At 41.9% G+C, this 20,877-nt stretch overlaps 1 protein-coding gene across 1 annotated transcript; it reads right to left on the bottom strand.

Annotated features, from left to right (window-relative positions):
- Positions 1–60: 60 nt before the first annotated feature.
- Positions 61–20,760, bottom strand: LOC308315076 (receptor for retinol uptake stra6-like; the record flags this gene model as incomplete). The annotated part of the gene is made up of 18 exons (XM_080762904.1): positions 20,637–20,760; positions 17,737–17,803; positions 16,292–16,377; positions 16,045–16,184; positions 15,751–15,917; positions 15,522–15,629; positions 11,449–11,516; positions 9,450–9,529; positions 9,282–9,343; positions 8,925–9,087; positions 8,668–8,743; positions 7,617–7,750; positions 7,118–7,235; positions 6,216–6,317; positions 4,697–4,860; positions 3,413–3,550; positions 633–679; positions 61–264 (listed from the first exon to the last, which is right to left on the bottom strand). Exons 1-18 carry the CDS (start codon positions 20,741–20,743, stop codon positions 61–63), a joined length of 2,031 nt encoding a protein of 676 aa, XP_080619030.1. The 5' UTR covers positions 20,744–20,760.
- Positions 20,761–20,877: the final 117 nt, after the last annotated feature.

Here is a 20,877-nt window from a genome sequence, read left to right as displayed (position 1 = left end):
ATCTCTGGAGTGGCTGCAGTGTCACCGGCTGCTATGCTGCCATCCTCCTTGGGGCTGATCTCAGATCTCTGGAGTGGCTGCAGTCACAGTGTCAGCGGCTGCTATGCTGCCGTCCTCCTCCTTGGGGCTGAGGTTGTTGTTTCCGTTTGTCGTCTCGGAGGAGGAGTGCAGCTGGAAGTGCTTCCGTGAGCCCAGCAGGGAGGGGTTGTTGACCAGGGTGTAGACCAGCCTCCAGCGTGCGTGGATCCTCTTCCTCTGGGTCGCCTTCAAATCAAATCAAATCAAATCAAACTTTATTTATAGAGCACGTTTTAAAACAACCAAGGTTGACCAAAGTGCTGTACATCAGTGGCAAAACAGAGAACAGGCAAAAGAGAACACAGAAACACAATAAAAAATGACAAAAATATAAGCATGAAAGGTTAAAATAAGCAAAACTAAAAAAAAGAGCTAAGATACATTAAAACCTCAAATGGACTCAAGAGGGATTAAAAGCCAGGGAGAAGAGATGAGTCTTAAGGTGAAACATTTATGGATGGGGCAGATCGAATGTGAAGGGGCAAGCTCTTCCAGAGCCTGGAAGCTGCAGCTAGTGCTTTTGTTGATTATTCGGCCCTCTAGCAGTAGCCTACCTGATCCGCCTTGTTCTGCCTCTTCTCCTGCTGCACCATCTGGATGCCTGAAAGCAATAGGAGGAGCAGGCTGTTTAGCAAGTGGTGGATAAGGATAAAGTACAGTATACACTGCCTCAAGTAAATACCTTCAAAAGTACAAATTACAAAGTGCATTTTCTTAGTACATTTTCCACCCAAAATAGTGAACATAGCAGATCTACTGTACAAGCTCACTCAGTGTTGCAGTGCGACAATTGTGAACTTGTAGAACTTGTAGAACTTGTAGATACTTGTATTTTCACTATATTTGAAATAGGGCTTAAATGGTTCATTCATAAATATGTTTTATAGGTTTGGGTCCCAATTAAGAGTCTGTGTATAGAAGAAATGTAGTGGAGTCAAAAAGTAAATTTCTATCTAAAATGTAACAGAGTGAAAGTCATCTGCTTGCAAAAAATAAATCAATATTCCAAAAATGTACTTAAATACAGTATTCAAGTAAATGTACTTAGTAGTGTGTCCAACACTGGCATGACACACTGACATCATTATTAAATGTATCCACCATAGCATCCCAATTATGCATGCGTCAGAACGTGTCAAGTTCCAATGTGTTGTGAGCTTCTGCTATTTTTGGAGTAGAGATTTATTGGTGTAGTAGAGGGGAAAAAGACCTCTGGGGGACCCCGGTCAATATATGGTTTAATTGGTTATTTTAACTCTGAGAGTGTATAGTATGTAAAATTTGTAAAAACAGTGAGTTAGAAATGTATGCATAATTTAACACTGAGGATTTTACTGCACTTACTGTAATATAAATAAGTAATGGTGCATACATTTTTTCATCTCTTTAATGAATGGGTGGACACCCATTAGGTGCGGGTAGGATGACTCAGGGTAGAGACAGAGAACAGCAACATGCAATGGGCCTGGTTTTCAACATACTATACTCAAGTGACGAGTGGCCATGTACCTGTCAAAGTACTTCAAAAGAGTGAAAAACACCCACGGACACAACACCAGAAGGGGCTCCACTGATCTCATTCCACCCAGATTCAGCACAAACATGGATGAAATAATTCTACTATTATGCCACCGCAATGTGGAATGCCCACCAGCCATCAAAAAGCGCTCCCTACCCTAAAAACGTCATTAAAGAGCACCTGTCTGCAATTTTTAACTGGAGCTGGGGGTGGGGATCTACTGTAAATTATGTAACTATTCCACTCGGGTTCCACATGATTCCACATTGGTTCGAGTCGTCCGACTATTAGACCGACACCTTACCCAAAACCCTAACCTAACCCTAACCGCAAGCACGGCGCAAGGCATGTCGGACCAACGCATGTTGGGAGCGACGGGTGATTTGGATAAACGTCTGCATCGCAAATGTGTGAAGAAATGTATTACCTATCCTGTAAGAGGATTGAAAGAAAATTAAACATAACATACTGGGTGATAACACGGGAATATATTGGTTGATATGGTTGAATATTTAACACTGAAATGTAGTGTACGGAAAATATGTTTTGTTTTAGTTAAACCATGCGTTTATTTTTCATGCATTCATTTTCTATTGACAAGGTTTGATCATAAGGGGGAGCTGTGGGGAAATTAGAGCAATAGTTCCAGGAAGTGAGGTACCAGGAACAGCTATAAAAGTACAGGAAGTAGGCGGCCAGGGGTTTCATTTTAGGTATCAAAAAGAATGTTTGGTGGTGGTTTGTGAAAGAGACTCTTTTAAGGCCAATACTAAACCATAATCGGAAATTGATCAACTACAGAGTAGTGGGCCGGGGAACATTGAGCTCTGTATGAAGACAAGTTTGGTCAAGGAACATTTCTGAGGGTTTAGCTCTGAATCAATTCAGAGCTTTTAGACAAAGGGGAACCTGCTGTGGCCTCCTGACTTGAAGGAGGCCTTCAACTTTCCCCTTTTTGAGCAATGCATTGCCTTTTTATTTGATGACTTTATGGATTACTTCTTGATTTTGGAAAATGGAAGATCTACAAATTTTGTTTTGATAACTTTTTTGATACTTTACTCTTTGGTGGTGGATTTTTATGAAACAAAAGCTCGGCAGATTGAAAGAGGATAAGTCAAGCTTGGCCTAGAACTGCAATGTTGGTGAGTTTAATGTTGTTTAATACAAGCAGATCGCAAACGCAAATTGGATGAATGGGGAGTCAATGGAGGGTATTGCAACTCTAGATTCATTCCATCATAAAAAAAATCTAGAATAGAGTTGCAAATTGCGGCTAAGTAGAGAGATGCAAATTTGGATTGCATAATACTGAATGAACAGTTTTGCTTGTGTACCATGTACAACAAGTTGCAGCCTAAGGCTTCACTCACACCTTTCGATCTAGCATACAATTCACATTGATGCATGCTAGATGTATGAAACTTGTTAACTGATGCAAGCTCCCAATGCATTTCCAATGGTTTGACACAACATTTTTGTTGTACGGCTTTCGGCTGTGTTTCGACTGCCCCCCCCTCCCCCTCATACAAAAAAAATGTTGTGTCAAACCATGTGACTCCCATTGGAAATTAATTGCGAGCTTGCATCAGTAAACAAGTCTCATGCATCAGCTATACATCAATCTGTTGTGTGTGTGTGTGTGTGTGTGTGTGTGTGTGTGTGTGTGTGTGTGTGTGTGTGTGTGTGTGTGTGTGTGTGTGTGTGTGTGTGTGTGTGTGTGTGTGTGTGTGTGTGTGTGTGTGTGTGTGTGTGTGTGTGTGTGTGTGTGCGTGCGTGCGTGCGTGCGTGCGAGAGAATCTGACCCTGACCTACCTTCCTCTGCATCCCGCATTTTCTGTACAGCTCCACCCCCCTGGACCATGATATCCAGCAGCAGTCCACAGAAGGCCTTCATCACCGGGTGTGACTGGCTGACCTCAACCTTCAGGTAGTTGGTGTAGTAATGATACGCTGTGCAGGCACACACACATTATAACGCTAGTTATAATGGTCATATGGACATTGGCATTGGTAGTTAGTTGAAGGCATTTCTATTCTATCAGGGTTGAGCAGTCAGTGGTTTGAGGCCTCACTCTGTTAAAGTACCTGTCGGCACCACTGATTTACATGTATGTTTTTATTTAACTCTGGAAATTCTTTTACACTTTCAGACCCTCTCTTTCAGTTTAGTTTATTATTGTTGGAACATAATGACATCCTGGGTTGTGGTTCAGCTGTGTCATATAGAGGGTATGCGCATGCAAAGGAGGATCGAGTGTCAAATTGAGTGTCAAAGTGAATTTAACGTTGTTTAAAGTCATTTAATGCAATCAAATATGACTTTTCTGTTTGGATGTATGGGCTCTCAAGGCCAGAAAGTAGTTTTTTGCCACTCAGTAGGCATTCCCGCATAACTTCCGGGTATGATGATGAATGATGTCATACTCATACCCTCTATTCCAGTCTCTCTATCTTGACTGTCTTTCTTGTCTCTTTCAATTCAGTACAATTTCCTTTTCACATGTGTCTGTGTCACACGCATGTTTTTAAGTGCTGGAGTTTTGAAGCACTCGTTTTTTATTAACCCATTCTGACCGGGCACCCATTTTGGTGTTGGCATCATGTTATGCTTTAGCTATTGAAAAATAGCAGATCTACAAGCTCGTAGCGCGCCACCGAGTGGCGCGCTACGAGCTTGTAGGTCTGCTATTTTTTGAAAAATCAAAGAACGACTGACATTTTTTTAAATCTGATCTCAGGTCAGAATGGGTTCATCAGACCAGTGTGTGTCCTAGTGGAAACCTCGTATGAATCTGATCTCAGGTCAGAATGGGTTAAGGGGTGGTGCTGCTGCCTCCTGCATTATGTGCAAATTCAAAACGGGTGGTATGCAAGGCCAAAAGATGAATTATTTATATCTTTTCGGACGACGTTCCTCCGCCCACTTTTCGACTATCGGCCCTTCGCCTGCTATCTGCGGTAGTCGCCGGGTCCCATAGACAAAAACATCAATCAATCAATCAATAAATCAACCCCCCTCCAACCATGCATGGGGGCCCATGGCCTGATGCATTTCAAACTCTGAGTCATTGAAATCACTGATGTGGCGTACTGTACCTGGGTCGTATGTTTCAGAGGTACGGTGCAGCAAGCTGATGTCAACACGTCCAAGATGGAGGATGTTGTACAAAGCCGTTAGCACCATTCTCCATATGGCGACAATCAGCCCTACCACAATGTTGACCAGGTAGAGGAAATAGGTGAACAGGAACAGACTGCCTCTGTGAACAGAGTTTACAATCAATCAAGAAGTTGCTAGTCAAATCTTGAGTTATCATTTAATTGTAAGTGTGTGACGTCCACAGAGGTTTTCAACTGGTGGTCTCACTGGTCTTTTTTGATTGATTGATTGAAATATTTATTAACAGTTTGCAGAATTACAGTACATTTCAAGCACAAACTCAATACAAAGACTGTTAACTGTGAGTGGACGACCCTATTAAGCATTACGTACAAATAGACACTTCTATACAGTTAAAGAACAGAACAGGAATTCATCATAAAGGAAGCAAAAAGGGAAAATAAACATATACAGTGAGGGGAAAAAGAGGGGGGGACGGGGGACGGACCACTCATGTGGTTCCAGGTATTTCATGTGGTCCCTCACTCCCGGTCATCCATTCAGTAATGTATGAAGTAAAGTTCTTCTTTTTTGTCAGGTGAAACCTAACTAATGAGTTTTTGTTCATATATTCTTATTTTGGAGATATGGTATTTGTGTGATATGAAAACGGTGTAATTAAAAACACTGGAGGTCATTTGAAGAGGCTTGTTTCAATTCCAAAAGTACTTAAATCTTACAGAAGAGGATCAGCTCATTGTTGTCCACAGACTCTTTCATTAGTAAAATCTAAATGTAATTCACCTTTTGTAAACATTTATAAAGTGAGGCGACTCGTGAGGAGGTAGTCCAATATTTTGCACAAAATCATAACTCGCTTTCATCCATCATTCAAAATCACACCTGTGTGAACTGAGCGGTCCAACTCTACATTTATTGTTATAGTTACTGTACTGTACTGTATTGTAGTCAATGTAGTGTACTGTGCGAGGGTCCCCGGAGGCCGGAACATCCAGACCCCCAGGAACGCGCCCAGGGTGCCGGGCCGGTTCCGGCGAGCCGGCCCGCACCCGAAACGGTCGAGAAATGACACAGTTACCATGTGGGGGTCCCCGGGGGCTTGTGTGGGATGTCCCCGGGGTCCCGGGAACATCCAGGGCCCCAGGAATGGCCCAGGGCTCGTACTGTAGTGTACTCTGTGCCACTTTACCCTGTGCTGTACTCCACTGGCCACTTTGGGTGTTAAAAATAGCTAAATAGACGATCTAAAAGGTCACGATGTGATGTGTTGTGAGCTAATAGATCAGCTATTTTAGAGTGTGGGGGCCTGGTTTCAGATGTTGTCATAAGATGTTTTCCAAAAAAAGAAATGCATTGTGCAGTTTAAACTTGTTGGTGCTGTAATTTGTTTCACAGTGACCTACAATCCCAGACCCACACCTCACCACAAGAGACATTAAAGTAGAGTAGAGAAAATACCTGCTATAATATCACAAGAAGTAATCAAGCAAATACCTGTTATCCAGATCTGTGGTGCCAGCATCCTTTTTGATAAATGCAAACTTAGTGATCACGTGTTGAAGAGCTGTAGCCAATACCAACGTGACCCAGACTGGCCTGGGCACACACACACACACACACACACACACACACACACACACACACACGCACACGCACACGCATTATACAGTACAGCAGATAGAATCCATGCACACAGCACCTGATGAAGGCACCTCACGGTGTGCTACTGTTTCTGTTATTTTGTTATTTACTAATATTGCTGCTATAGGCCTATTGTTACTTCATTCTATCTATCTTTAAACTTACACTCAGGGTTTGTCTGTATAGAAGGCGATTCATAGAAAACAAACTGACGTTTAACCACTTGCATTCATATTCTGGGGGAAACATTAGCCAAAAATATCAGATCTACATGTGAGCTTGTAGACTGGCTATTTTCGTCCATGCTAAACCCCTTATACCCCTAATAAATGGTAAATGGTGCATTTATATAGCGCCTTTATCCAAGGCGCTTTACATAGATTGTGCATTACATTCACCCATTCATACACCGATGGCAGCGGAAACCATGCAAGGCACCAACTAGCACATCGGGAGCAATTAGGGGTTCAGTGTCTTGCTCAAGGACACTTCGACAGTAACTCTGGGGGAGCCCGGGTTCGAACTGGCAACCTTGCGGTTCCCATCCAGGCACTCTACCCCTGAGCCACCGCCGCCCCTAATAGTTTTGGAATAGTTCAACTATAGCCGATCTACATCGACACACTGTGAGCTTGTAGATAAAAAAAGGCAAAAAAAGGCAGGAAGATTATGAGCCCATTATGTACAGTAGATGGGAAAAAAGAGTTCAGTTGCAACTCAGGTCAGTTTTTCTAAGAATAAAGGGGTTAGCTCACCATGCCTTTGCAGCCATTTGGAAGAGAATGAGGTTTCGGCCAAAGACGATGGGGATAATGATCAAGAAAACCAAAAACACGAAGCAGATGAAGAACACGAGAGTCTGGATTACCATTCCTGTCAAGAAAATGCAAAATAATCAATCCATCTAAAAACCATCAATCGGGATAATTCATAGTCAGTGCACGGCACACAGATCAATAACTGAACTGTCGATAGATATTTTTATGGTCTTTAGAACATTTGAAACGGCACTGTGATCATTTTATGCACTTTAGCTACCCTCTTTAACTAATGATATTACACTTGGTCAAGTCATAGTGACTTTAACATTAGTAATGCTAGGGACCAATGATGAATGAGTTCACGATAAATTTGTGATGAATTAATGGATGAGTTCATCATTAATTCATCAATAATTTATTATGTGTAGTCGTGTATGCATTTGCCCCCTCAAGGTAAATGTTAAGGATGAAGTATATCTTAGGTTGATTTTACCTAGGGAGATGATTGCAGCCTGGTACCCTGTCAAGCCCATCCAGCACACAATGCCAGGGTTGGATGGGTGGATTGTTTTCTGGCTGTTATAAATACTGTAAATGTCTCCCTTATAAAGTCCTTTGAGGTTTGATCTGAAATGGAGGAAGAGGAATATCCAGTGATCACATGATGGTTCTATAGCCCAAACACAGGAAAATCATCCAAAGGACTTTTTTTTCCTTTTTGTCGTGAAACCTGACGGCTCATGAAATGTACAAAACCTAGTAATACTGTACATGAGTCATACGGTCATACGGATGATTGGCTGCCACACATGGTGCTGTCATGTATTGGTTACTCAGGTCACATGACCAGGAAACATATAACAGAAACAGAAACAGGAAGCAGGTAACAGAAATCCTTAGAGACAGACACCCACTGTTATGTAATGTAATGTTATGATTGAGACCGGCCAGTTGAGAGGAGCGTTCGTTACTAAATAAAGAAACCAGCGCTTCTTTCACCTGACAAATATCACTATGTGATCATTTCTTGTTTTTATGTACACTTAACTAAAATAACACTGCGGATTCCAATACGATCGTCACAGTTTGATAATGGGGAGATGTAAAAATGTTAGTCTATGCTCACCGCCAAGTTGTGATAGTCAAAAGTCCTAATCAAATACTGTATTTAATGATACAGTAGGTTAAATAGGCCATGTCATATGATATTACATAGATTACACCACAAATCAATGTTGGTATTTAAACCACAAAGGAAAAAACGTTCGGGCTTAGATACACCTGCATTATTTCTGGACCAAGTCGGGAGGTGGTCTTTTTTTCCCGACACCCAAATAGCCGACGGGACAATGGTCCGACAGTATCGGACCATTGTCCGAAATACCGTCTACTGCTAAAAATGGTTATGATTACTTAATAAATATACATTATGAATGAAAATTAACTGTATCTGAGGGATGTTTGGCATACAATATATCTGTGATCAATTTAAATGGATTGTACACTTCTAGATCTGCATGAGGAATCAAAGTATAGCTACTAACCTATGAAGTACCATTGATCGCATGAGCATGACCAGACTGACGATACACGATAATGTCATCGCACACAGGTAGCACACTGTCAACGACAATAGCATGGTATGAAGGGAGAATAAAACAGATCTGCATGAAATACAAGATATAGTGTCCATATTCAGTTCACATAACATCCCATAACAACGGATTGGTCCGAGGGGGGAAATTCAAAGAACTGTAAATTTGGTTCAGTTGACATCCATCCAATGCAAACAATTACCCACCTTCCAACAACCAAGTATAGAAAGTCACAATTTGGACAACCTCCATTCTGTCGTCAGAGAGGACGATGTCAAAGCCAAGCAGCAGGAAGGCAATGTTTTCATCAATGCCAGCACGGACAATATGGAGAGTAGGAATAACCTGAACGACCAGCAACAATGCCATCTGAAAGGAGATAAGTTGTACATTTACAGAGCTGTAGGAGCTATGTTATTTAATTCACACACACACACACACACACACACACACACACACACACACACACACACACACACACACACACACTATAAGATGAGACTAAAGGGTAATACAGTGCTCTAGGTGCAGGTGCAAGTGTATTGTATTCTTGGATAACTTACATGGTAGATTGCCACAAAGGCAACAAATGCTGAGATGGACAGCTTGAGGGGAAAACGGAATACTAGAAGAAAATTTGCATTTTTACTAACTATAAAAACTCAAATAGTTACAGTTATTACATTACACAACACTACTACAACAAAAACAAAACAAAAGGAAAGACTCACCTTTCTCTGGAGTGTAAATGTAACTCTTTAGTGTATCAGCTACTTTTTGAGACAGTGTTGGTTTGTCTGTGCTTGTAGAGCTGGACAGCACAGGAAAATCATATTTAAAGGGCAATACCACTCATTTTCAACATTGAACTATGTCATTAATATACCCTAGAGTTGTTGTGTGGAAATAATAATAAACAGGTCCCCGTCCCCCCTCTTCTGTTTAGTCTAGAACCGGAGGTCTCTATAACTTGGGGTCATATGATCAGTGACATCACGAAGGAACGAGCGGAACAAGACTTGGCCAACTCGAACACAAAAAGACTCTGGGACTCCATCAGGGAGATGACTAATATGAAGTCGGAGAGGAAGCACATCTTTGCTCTAGATGAGAGCGCCAGAGCGAATGAGCTCAATAATTTCTTTATGCGCTTTGAATGTGATACTTCTCAGGGATGCTGTTAATGGCAGGTTGGTAATAGATCAGGACACCGTCTGTAAAGTGTTTAAAACCATACAGACCAATAAAGCAACAGGGCCAGACAGAATGCATGCTTTCCTGTTGAAAACGTGTGCTGAGGAATTAGCCCCAGCCTGGCACAGGCTTTTCCAGCTGTCACTAGACTCACATACAGTGCCTGAGATTTGGAGAAAATCAGTGATAGTCCCAATCCCGAAGAAAGCATGTCCACTAGAACATAACGATTATAGGCCTGTGGCTATAACATCTAATGTAGTGAAAGCACTGGAGAGGATCCTGACAGAGGAACTCCGAAGGTAGGACCTCAGCTAGACCAGTATCAATTTGCATACTCTAAGAAGCGCAGTACATGCCATGCAATATCTACAGTAGCTCATCTCACTTTGAAACACCTGGAAAGTAAGGTAGCATACGCCAGATTACTTTTTATCGACTTCAGCTCTGCTTTTAATACTATACATCCAGACATTCTGTTACGTAAATTAGCTCAGTTAAATGTGAACCCCTTTATTATAAAATTGTATTTTTCTTTTCTCTCTAGTAGACCACAGAGGGTGAGATTTAACTCGGTGTTCTCAGAGGAGACACTGTGTAGTACAGGGGTGCCCCAAGGAACAGTCAGTTCTTCTTTTCTGTTTACCTTGTACACGGACGACTGTGTCAACTCACATCCAAATCAGTTTGTTATCAAGTTTTCCGATGACACCGTGATACTTAGTCTGCTCAAGAGTGATAATAACATCCTCAGCCATACAGGGGAGTAGACAAGTTTATAGAGTGGTGTGATCTACACCATCTGATAATAAATGTAAACAAAACAGAGGAGGTCATAGTGGACCCCAGGTCCATAGCAGACCACAGTATGATTCGTGTCCATGACCATAACATCAAACAGGTCCCCTCGTATAAGTATCTGAGAGTACAGATCGACGAGGACCTGAGCTGGCACACGCATGTAACAACACTGTGTTCTAAGATACACCAGCGTCTACACTTTCTCAGAAGACTTAGGCTTTTTGGAGTCAGTGTAAAGATCATGTTGACCTTTTACAGAGCTAGTATAGAGTCAATCCTAAGATACGGTATGTCCAGCTGGTTTGGCAATCTAACTGAAATACAAATCTCAAATAAGTAGGCTAGCAAACATGGCTGGGAAGATCATGTATGCAGCTGAGACAAATTTCTCCCAAGGGAGACAAATAAAGACAACCTTGAACCTTGAACCTTGTACTCTGCAGGCCAAGAGGTACACCATTGTGATGTCACTGATCACATGAGCCCATAGTTCTATACCTCCAGTTCTAGGCTAAACAGAAGTTTTTTTTTTCTTCCTTTCCTAAGATATAGTTCAATGTTGAAATGAGTGGTATTCCCCTTTAAAGTGAGCCATGTGATCCAGAAGTGCATTTCACAGTTCACTATTACTGTTAGTAAAGTAATAGGCTTATATACTTTTTTACTCATATGAAGAAAATCAACATAAGTACTGTACTCCAATAACATGAGAGTAAATGTATCTTATATGTTCACCTGGGGGTTGATGACTTTTTCTTTAGAAGGGATTTCACATAGGCTGTGTAGTAGCTGCTGTCAAGGTCCTTGGAGCAAAACACAGAATAGTTCTTATTGTAAGTCAACTCTTTCTGCTTGGTACTCATACAGCTCCAGACATTCACTCACTGAGCAGCCCCACTACAGCAGATTTGCTATATAATGGCCCTATCTTGGGTGCCGCCTTACCCCTTATTTATGACAAAACCTTTTTAGGCTTTTTCTTTGTATTTGGAAACATATTTTTTGTTCAAATAGCCAAAATCGACACATTGTGAGCTTGTAGATCGGATATTTTAAAAGGTTTTTCAAAATAGGGCCAGCACAGCACTCAATTCATTTTCACATACCGGTAGTTATATTTTTCAACGTTAACGGCCTCCCTCAGTGTCCTCCTGTGACTGTAGGCTATATGCTGAGGAAGGCTGTTAAGGTTGAAACGCTCTGTCTGGTTGAGGCAAATAAAATGTGAAAAGGACATTTTTGTTGAGTGCTGGCTGTCTTCTACTATACTTTACCATAATTAAAGTTCATACTGTATATTATTGTCAGTAATATTTTCTTTTTCTTTTTCTTTTTCTTTTCTTTTTCTTTTTCTTTTTCTTTTTCTTTTTCTTTTTCTTTTTCTTTTTCTTTTCCTTTTCTTTTTCTTTTTCTTTTTCTTTTTCTTTTACAATTTTCTTTTATAAATCAAACATCAACTATTTACAAAATGTATAACAATATTTATAAAAGTAGTAAAACATTTATTGACCTAGTCTGACCAGCACATTGTATGTGCGTCAGTAGAATCACATTCATATTTATAAAAGTTGGTGTAACACCTCTTCCTTATTAATGTATTTTGTGTCATACAACCAGCTCATTCAAGTAAGTCACCATATAGTTCAGCCTTATTGTTATGTTTCTCTAATATTAATTTTCATAGTTGCTCTGTGTGTGACAGTGTGTCATACTTTGCATCTAAACTAACCCAATAAGTCTACCTGGTTGATCCTGCCAGTAGCATATGCTTGTCTCAAAGATTAAGCCATGCATGTCTAAGTACAAACGGCTTGTACAGTGAAACTGCGAAAGGCTCATTAAATCAGTTATGGTTCCTTTGATCGCTCCTCAGTTACTTGGATAACTGTGGTAATTCTAGAGCTAATACATGCAAAAGGGCGCTGACCTCCGGGGATGCGTGCATTTATCAGATCCAAAACCCTCGTGGGGCGGCGCTCTCGGGTGCCGCCTCGTCAACTTTTGGTGACTCTGGTGCTTACATCACCCCGGGGTGTCAGCAGGTTCTCTTCAGATGTACTGAAGTACTTTGAGCTCTTGGACTCGCTTCCCGTACCCAGGAAAGCCTGGCTGAAGTCTTAGGAGGCAGGAGGCACATGGCAACCAAATGTCCTGTGAATCCAAGTTGCAAATCTTGTAAGTTGCTTCTTTGCCCTCTCTGCTCTCTGTCCTAGGGTGTTCTTCTCTCTGTCTTGAGGAGGCAGTGGATCGCTGGTCTCGCAGCTCTCGCTGGTCTCGCTGGTCTCACTGGTCTCACTGCCAAACATGACTTTCTCCAAGAGGCACTGTGGTAACACACCGAAGTCCTGAGCATTCTCTATGAAGCACTGAATGACTGCTCTCTGCAGCTTGAGGTTGGTTTCCATGTTCTCAGTTTTCTCTCCAGGTGGAAGGAGGTTAGGGGTGAAGACCACAGACAGGTTATTGCTGTCCATCTTGTTCTCTGCACTCCTCTTGGACACACTGTGGAGGAAGTCAAAAAGGTAGCGCAGCACGCTGATGTTTCTGTCAGGCAGTTTGCAAGACAGCAGCAGTGTGGCGGTGGTTCTGTCCGCTTCACTGGTCAGCTCCTGGGCCTTCAGAAAGGCATCATGCAGCTCGGTGGGCAGGATGGGTTCTGGAAGCTCCCTGAAGAACTGCTTCACCAGGCCGGCCACAATATGGGGATTTTCTGTGGACAGACACTCTTCCTTGCCCGCATCCAGCTGGACCCTGAGTGCTTTTTGTCTAGTAATAGAACCTGCTTTTCTGAACAGGCCCTCTTTGCCAGTGTGCTCCAGCAGCATGCTACATGCACCCACCAGAAACCTTGGCACATCCCCGTGGTCAGTATGACACTGTAGGCTCTTCAGCGGTGCTCCGAAAACCTTCACCTTGCGCTTGTTGCTCCAAGTGCATGTTGACATCTTCCTTCCGTTGGTTTTGCGGCAAGCAGGTGTTCTAATGCCATAAGTGTTGAGCTGCTGCTCAGCTATTCTGGAGGATTCCATGTCAGTTGAAAAACTTGTGTGACTATTCTGCTTGCTAGCACTAGTAGACAGGATTACCATTACCACTAAATCAAAGGTGTTTGTCTGACAGGATGACCCCTTTTTATTCCAGATCAGCTCTAAACAAATCACGCCGCTACCATGGTTACCGCGCAGCTCCACCAACCAGAAACGGTGATTCTGTCAACAAAGCAACGTCACACTGATGTGACCATGGTTACCGCAGCTCCACCAACCAGAAACGTTGATTCTGTTTCTGTCAACAAAGCAACATCAAACCGCCACGTCACAACCTACCTGAATCTGTCAACAAAGCAACGTCACACCGATGTGACCACGCCGCTACCATGGTTACCGCGCAGCTCCACAAACCAGAAACGGTGATTCTGTCAACACGGCAAAGTCAAACCGAAACGGGGCCGCCACGACGCTCTGGCCCATCTTAAATAACGCGCTGCGGCGCTACCATGGTTACAACGGGCAGCTCCACCAATCGGAAACGGTGTTCCGACTAGGTTCGCTCAAAGCATAGGGTCAGAGCTTAGAGGCTCAGAGCTTCTATGGCTCTGGTGATCCCATACCCCGGCCGGTTGATCGGACCCTGATTGGTTAGATTCGTCGCCGGGCAACGGGTGGTTATCGTTTTGCTCAGAAATGGAATCAGTTGTATTCAAAATATAAATAGCGTTGGATTCATACATGAATAATAATAATAATAATAATAATAATAATACCGTAATAATAATAATAATAATAATAATAATATATTGTAGTGGGCGGGGGTTTCGGGGTAAACAAGGAAGTGGGGGTGTGTGTGTTGCGTTGTCACTTGTCAGTATGATTGAAGAGAGTGAAATAAACAGTGCCGTTCTGCACATTCTGACTCAAAGATAGAAGTAGCATTCGTCTTACTTGCTATTCCTACATTGGTGACCCCGACATTCGTATATTAACCATCTTTATCATTGCCGTTTTTGAGGCCAAGGACCTCAGCTGAGAGAGATGAAGCAGGGACCCCCACTACACATTGGATTCATGTTAAATGTGTGTTTTCAAACATTTAACCACTTAAACCCTCAATACTTGACCTTTGGCTTGGTACTTGGTCTGCTCTTTTTACCTTGTACACCAAGCCACTTTAAAGAAAATGGCAGATCTGCAAGCTCAAGTGTCTGTAGATCTGCTATTTTCAGCTATTGCCCTCAGAATAGGGATGCGAGGGTTAAAAAAATAAAGTCCCTATCACACAGTAATCTTTTTCTGTAGCTCCTGTGCACAAGGAGGAAACAAGGAATCATGTGTGTTTCTCTCTCTCTCTCTCTCTCTCTCTCTCTCTCTCTCTCTCTCTCTCTCTCCTTATTTCCTCATGGGTTATTTATTCTAAACCTAAAGCATCTATACATTTTTACTTAAGCAGGATGCATCTTCTGCATTTGATGTTCTTTCTGATTGTTCTCATAGTTTCATCAGAAAGCAATGGTGCAATTTAGGCAATAAGAGAGTGTGTGTGTGTGTGTGTGTGTGTGTGTGTGTGTGTGTGTGTGTGTGTGTGTGTGTGTGTGTGTTGACTGGGGTACCCCAGGGGTTTATACTTGGTTCCCCCCCCCCCCCCCCCCCCCTCTACACAAAATCTCTTTGAATATATTTGCAGAATGTTTCGCTATTAAGAACAGAATAGAGACGCTACAGTTCATGTGTTTAAATTAGATAAACTGGCATTTTAATTAATGCAACATTGTTGTCCACGTCCAAGATGAACCATAATCAGACTTTTCTCACCTCTTCACATTTGGGTCCTTTGACAAATAGCAAAGTAAACTGCACACAGAGGAATGCCAGGCAAGCCAATTGTGGGAGACTTGCAAGCAGGGCATAATACTTGTAGAACTGTGGAGAAGAAATGGGACAAGTGCTAAATAAAATCATGACTGTCCTAACTACGCAATCGATTTGTGAGTGATTATGGTGAATATAAGGTGAATTTATGGGCCTCTCTTGGATGTCTTACCTCAGGAGTTTTGGGACAGTCAACCTTCTGCCAGAGTAAGACTCCAAAGTGGCTTAATGAAAGCAACCCACCAAGCGCATAGCCTGCATTGTTTTGCAGTGTACCACAGACTATTAATGGGTAATATAGAACTGGATAGTAAAAGATGGCAAGAACCTTCATGTACTCTGAAAAACAGAATGTGAGATAATGTTTCTGTTTGGGCAACTTCCTGTATTTGGGTCTAAGCTAAACCAATAAATACAGTAGGTATTTTTCTATAGATAAAAGACCAAACCACGTGGTCCTCTTCACCTTTGATATTTGCCGGAGTGTCTTTGGAGAAAGGGAGTGGGTCGGGAGAAAGCACTAACACTGCCAGCTTGCTATAGATCAGACCAAAAACGGCCATTGCTATGGCTTTGTTCTGGGTCTGGTCTAGGAAGTTGACTGGACTGTGGACATGAAGATCATTCAGCAATGAGACAATGTAAAATCCTATGTGGCATGTACTGTAATCATCATTACAACCATCATGATTTTATTTATGACTTGTACTCACCAAAAGATACTAGCAGATCCTCTGGTAAACCCCTGGCATAGTCTGTTTTTCCTTGTGAGGGCTGCCAGGATTATCATGACAACAAACTGGGGGAAACATACAGTACATGTATAAAAACATGGACCAAATACCTCTGTTTTTAAGAGCAAAGAAAAGCCTTATCAATCTTCTTTTGCAATGCATATTGCCCCAGTGATTTTTGTATGGCTATGGAAGGCTACTAATTCATATCCTAGTACTTTGTCATCACAAAAAATTACAGATGTTCGAACTAGATATGCAGCGATATATCGGCCACATCTTGGTAGGTATTGGACAATATTTGCCACAATCGGTCAATATCAGTATCGGCAAAAAAGCTGACATTTACCGACGGCAGTACCGATTGCTGTGTTGGTTATCCGGTTATCTGTAGCCTACCAAACTGCAGATTCTTAAGTTATTTCTAAATTCTTATAATTAATATTTATTTGTTTCCCTGGCACAAAAGGGTTCCCCCTTTTGTGCCAGGGAAACAAATACATATTATTAATTAAAAAAATATATATTAATTAATTATTAAATAATTAAATAAATAACAACAAAAACGAAATAAACAAATATCAGTATATCAGTTTCGGCTATCTGCTAAATTGATATCTTATTGGTATCGGCCATGAATTTCCATATCCTAGTCCATGTGTTTTTGGTGAGCGATGCATTCTTACAAAGAAGTTTATAAATTGGGCTTTATACTTTCACTGTCCAAGAGGCACAACAGTAAATACGCTAAGTCACTGTGTGGCCCTATTAAATGATGCTCACAAAAGCAACTTAATTTCCAGATGTACAACCCATAAACATTGACCTAGAAATTGAATTATTTTTCCCGTGAACGTGCTGTAGAGTTCCATGACCAAAGTAGAACATCCATTCAGTGTAATTGGAGAAAGGGCAAACTGATGATGGCAATCTTTATTCAATTTGTCTAAGGTCATTTGCAGCCAACATGATTCACCAAGATTGAATGGAATGAAAACAATAACTGACTTACTGAGCAATAAAACAGAAACCATGGCCCCAAGAACTATATGCTCGACAGACATGTTATTCTGACCTGAGATCAGATTCTAAAAATGTCTTCTGAAAAAGCTATGTTTCCATGTCAGTCGTTCTTCGATTTTTCAAAAATAGCAGATCTACAAGCTTACAATCTACGAGCTTGTAGATCTGCTATTTTTCAATAGCTAAAGCATGACATAATGCTAACACCAAAACGGGTTCCCGCCCAAAATGGGTTTTAATAATTATGTAGCCTATATGGAAAAACAAAGTTGTTAGTGAAATGTTGCATTGAGATTAGGCTCAAGTGCTCGCTGTGTTGCCATGGCACACTAATCCACATTAAGGCGCTAATGTTCGCTTATGGTTCTTAAGGCTTTTCACCTCCCTCTTATAATACTTACAGATATTGACAGTATGCATATATTGAAGAGCGTGTCATCAGCTGTGGGGTCACATGGTAGAATCACTCTGAAATGGTAACAGAATAGTAGCTGCAAAGAAATAACCTTCAGCACTAAACAACACCCACCAAGTTGTTTTGGGTAAAAAAAACAAAAAATGATAGGTCTCCACCAGAGCAGGTCAGGTTGTGGCCTCCTGGTGGTGCCATAGGCCAATGTGAAAATGGTGCCATTTGTTCTTATGCCTTTGATGGCAATTGGATGATTTGAGGCATTTTGTTCCAAAAAAGTGTTTTGCTAAAGTCCACCTGTCCACGCTATAACAGGCCAATGTGAAAAGGGTGGGATATATTCCTCAGCCTAGTAGGAAAGTGCGTGAAAGATTTCATGTAAATTGCACGCTGCGTTCATGATTTGAGGCTTTTTGTTCAAAACGGGCCAGTCCTGCAAACTTTGAAAGCCAACGTTAGCCAATTAGGATGGAATATGAAATATCGGACAGATCCGTCTTGAGCACATAATGACTATAGAGATACTGTGTAACGATTTGCGGGAAAGAAATGTGTTTTACAAAAGTCGGCCTCCTGGTGGCGCTAAAACAGGCCATTCAGGAAAATTTTCCAAATTCATATATATATTATATATATATATTATTTAATATTTAGTAAAAAATAGTAAAAATAGAAGATCTACAAGCTCACACATTGTGATGTGATGTGAGCTTGTAGATTTGCATTGTCATCATAGAAAGGTTAAATTAGCTTGGAAACTGAATATTGTAGGTCAATATACTGTACAGTACTTATATAATATAGGCATAGACTATACCTTGTGTTCCTAGTAAAGTTTATTTTTGTGTATGCAAGCTGCCAACAAAGTTTACGTGGCAATTTATCATAATTTCATTTTTATAAGGGTAGTTATAGTTGTGTTGCAGTATTACAAATGATTATATTAAATTCAGTATGAAAGGTAATTTGTATGATCAGAACAGTCGTTTATTAGCTAATGTGTTGCCCATAATTCTGTCAGTGGTGCAACGATGGATGGAAGCATAAATGTTTGACACTATTGAAAACATTATTACCACCTTTCTAAAGAACAAATGTAACTGTACTCTATGGTTGTAAAAGCTGAAGTAATTTCATCCTGAAGTAATTTCATCCTTTCATTTATTTCTAAAACCATTGAACGTGTTGTCTCCAACCAGCTCTCTCTCCATCTCTCACAGCACAACCTGCTGGATCCCAACCAGTCCGGATTTAAGAAGGCCCACTCCACAGAAACTGCCCTGCTGGCAGTCACAGAAGCACTACATGCTGCCCAAGCTGCTTCCCACTCTGCAGTACTGATCCTCCTAGACCTATCGGCAGCATTTGACACAGTGAACCACCAGCTGCTCCTAGACACCCTAGCGGATCTAGGCATCGGTGGAACGGCACTAAAGTGGTTCTCTTCCTACCTCACCGACCGGACCTACCAGGTTTCCTGGAAAGGTCTGTTATCATCCCCCCGAACCCTCCAAACTGGGGTCCCACAGGGATCGGTTCTTGGTCCCCTCCTTTTCTCACTGTACACTAAATCCCTTGGCACTATCATCTCTGCTCACAATATATCCTATCACTGCTACGCCGATGACACACAACTGTTTCTATCCTTCCCCCCCTCTGCCACTCAGGTGGAAGAGCGCATCACCGCATGCCTGGCTGACATCTCACAGTGGATGTCCTCCAACCACCTCAAACTGAACCCAGACAAGACTGAGCTTCTCTTCTTCCCAGCTAAGTCCTGCCCTATGCGGGAGCTAACTATCTCCATAGACAACGCCCTGGTAACGTCTGTCCCAACAGCCAGGAATCTTGGTGTTGTCCTGGACAGTCAGCTCTCGTTCAAAACTCACATCACAGCTGTCACTCGATCCTGTAGGTTCACACTCTATAACATACGACGAATTAGACCGTTCCTCACCCAGGAATCAGCCCAGCTCCTAATCCAGACAACAGTCTTGTCAAAACTTGACTATTGTAACTCCCTCCTTACTGGCCTACCAGCATGTGCACTTAAGCCTCTCCAGCTGATCCAAAATGCTGCAGCTCGCTTGGTCTTCAACCAGCCAAAATTCTCACATGTCTCCCCCCTGCTCCGCTCCCTCCACTGGCTCCCGGTCGCTGCCCGCACAGAATACAAAACCCTGATGCTGGCATTCAAAGCAACCAAAGGTATGGCTCCCCCATATCTTGCAAGTATGATCGAACCCTACAAACCCTCCCGCTCACTCAGATCAGCCAACGCAGGGAAGCTGGAAGTACCCTCACTAAAAACGCCGGGACAACGCTCCACACGTCCCAAACTCTTCTCCCTTCTGGCTCCAAAACTGTGGAATGCACTTCCCATTGCAGTCAGAACTGCAGCATCACTCCCAATCTTCCGCCGCAGTCTGAAAACCCACCTTTTCAGACTCCATCATGGCCCATAGCACTTACCCCACCCCCTTAGATAGCAATTCTAGTAGTCATAGCACGTCATAGTACATATGTGTAGCATAGTAGTATAGATGTATAGCTTATATGTATAGTTTCATTATAGATATTCCACTGTTACTTTCTTAGCTACGCATGTTTCATGATAAATGTCTTTATGTGATGTATTCCCATGCTTTTGTTCTTGCTTAATGTAAGTCGCTCTGGATTAAGAGCGTCTGCTAAATGCCTAAATTGTAAATTGTAAATTGTATCCATCCTGATCTAGCATTCACAGATTTATTTTGAACATAATTTTGTACTGTCAGGCCACGGAACAGACAACCTCAAGTATTTACCTCCATTCATATACACATTCATCAGATCATCACATTACAATTCACCAATGTTCCGATATTCACACTCATGTATCATACTTACTCTTTTGGTGGCTTTGTCGGTTCGAGGCTGTTTGTGTACCAATCAGAGTAGTCATAATAGCTATATTCAAAAGGCTCAGGCTCAGGCACAACTTTGGTCTGATTCATCGTGGCTCTTTGTTCAATGTAGACCAGATGAAGGCTTGGCTAGGAAAAGAGCCACCTGCCTTCAGGTCGATTTGTATTTCCCTGAAATAAAGGTTTCAGAATTGCTTCCAAAGACACTCAACCCGATGGTTGAT

The sequence above is a fragment of the Protomyctophum bolini genome (genome assembly GCF_963924005.1).
Source record: "Protomyctophum bolini genome assembly, chromosome: 1".
NCBI classification, from domain to species: domain Eukaryota; kingdom Metazoa; phylum Chordata; class Actinopteri; order Myctophiformes; family Myctophidae; genus Protomyctophum; species Protomyctophum bolini.
Note: the sequence above shows the minus strand (reverse complement) of the source record. Positions and strands in the feature narration are given on the sequence as shown.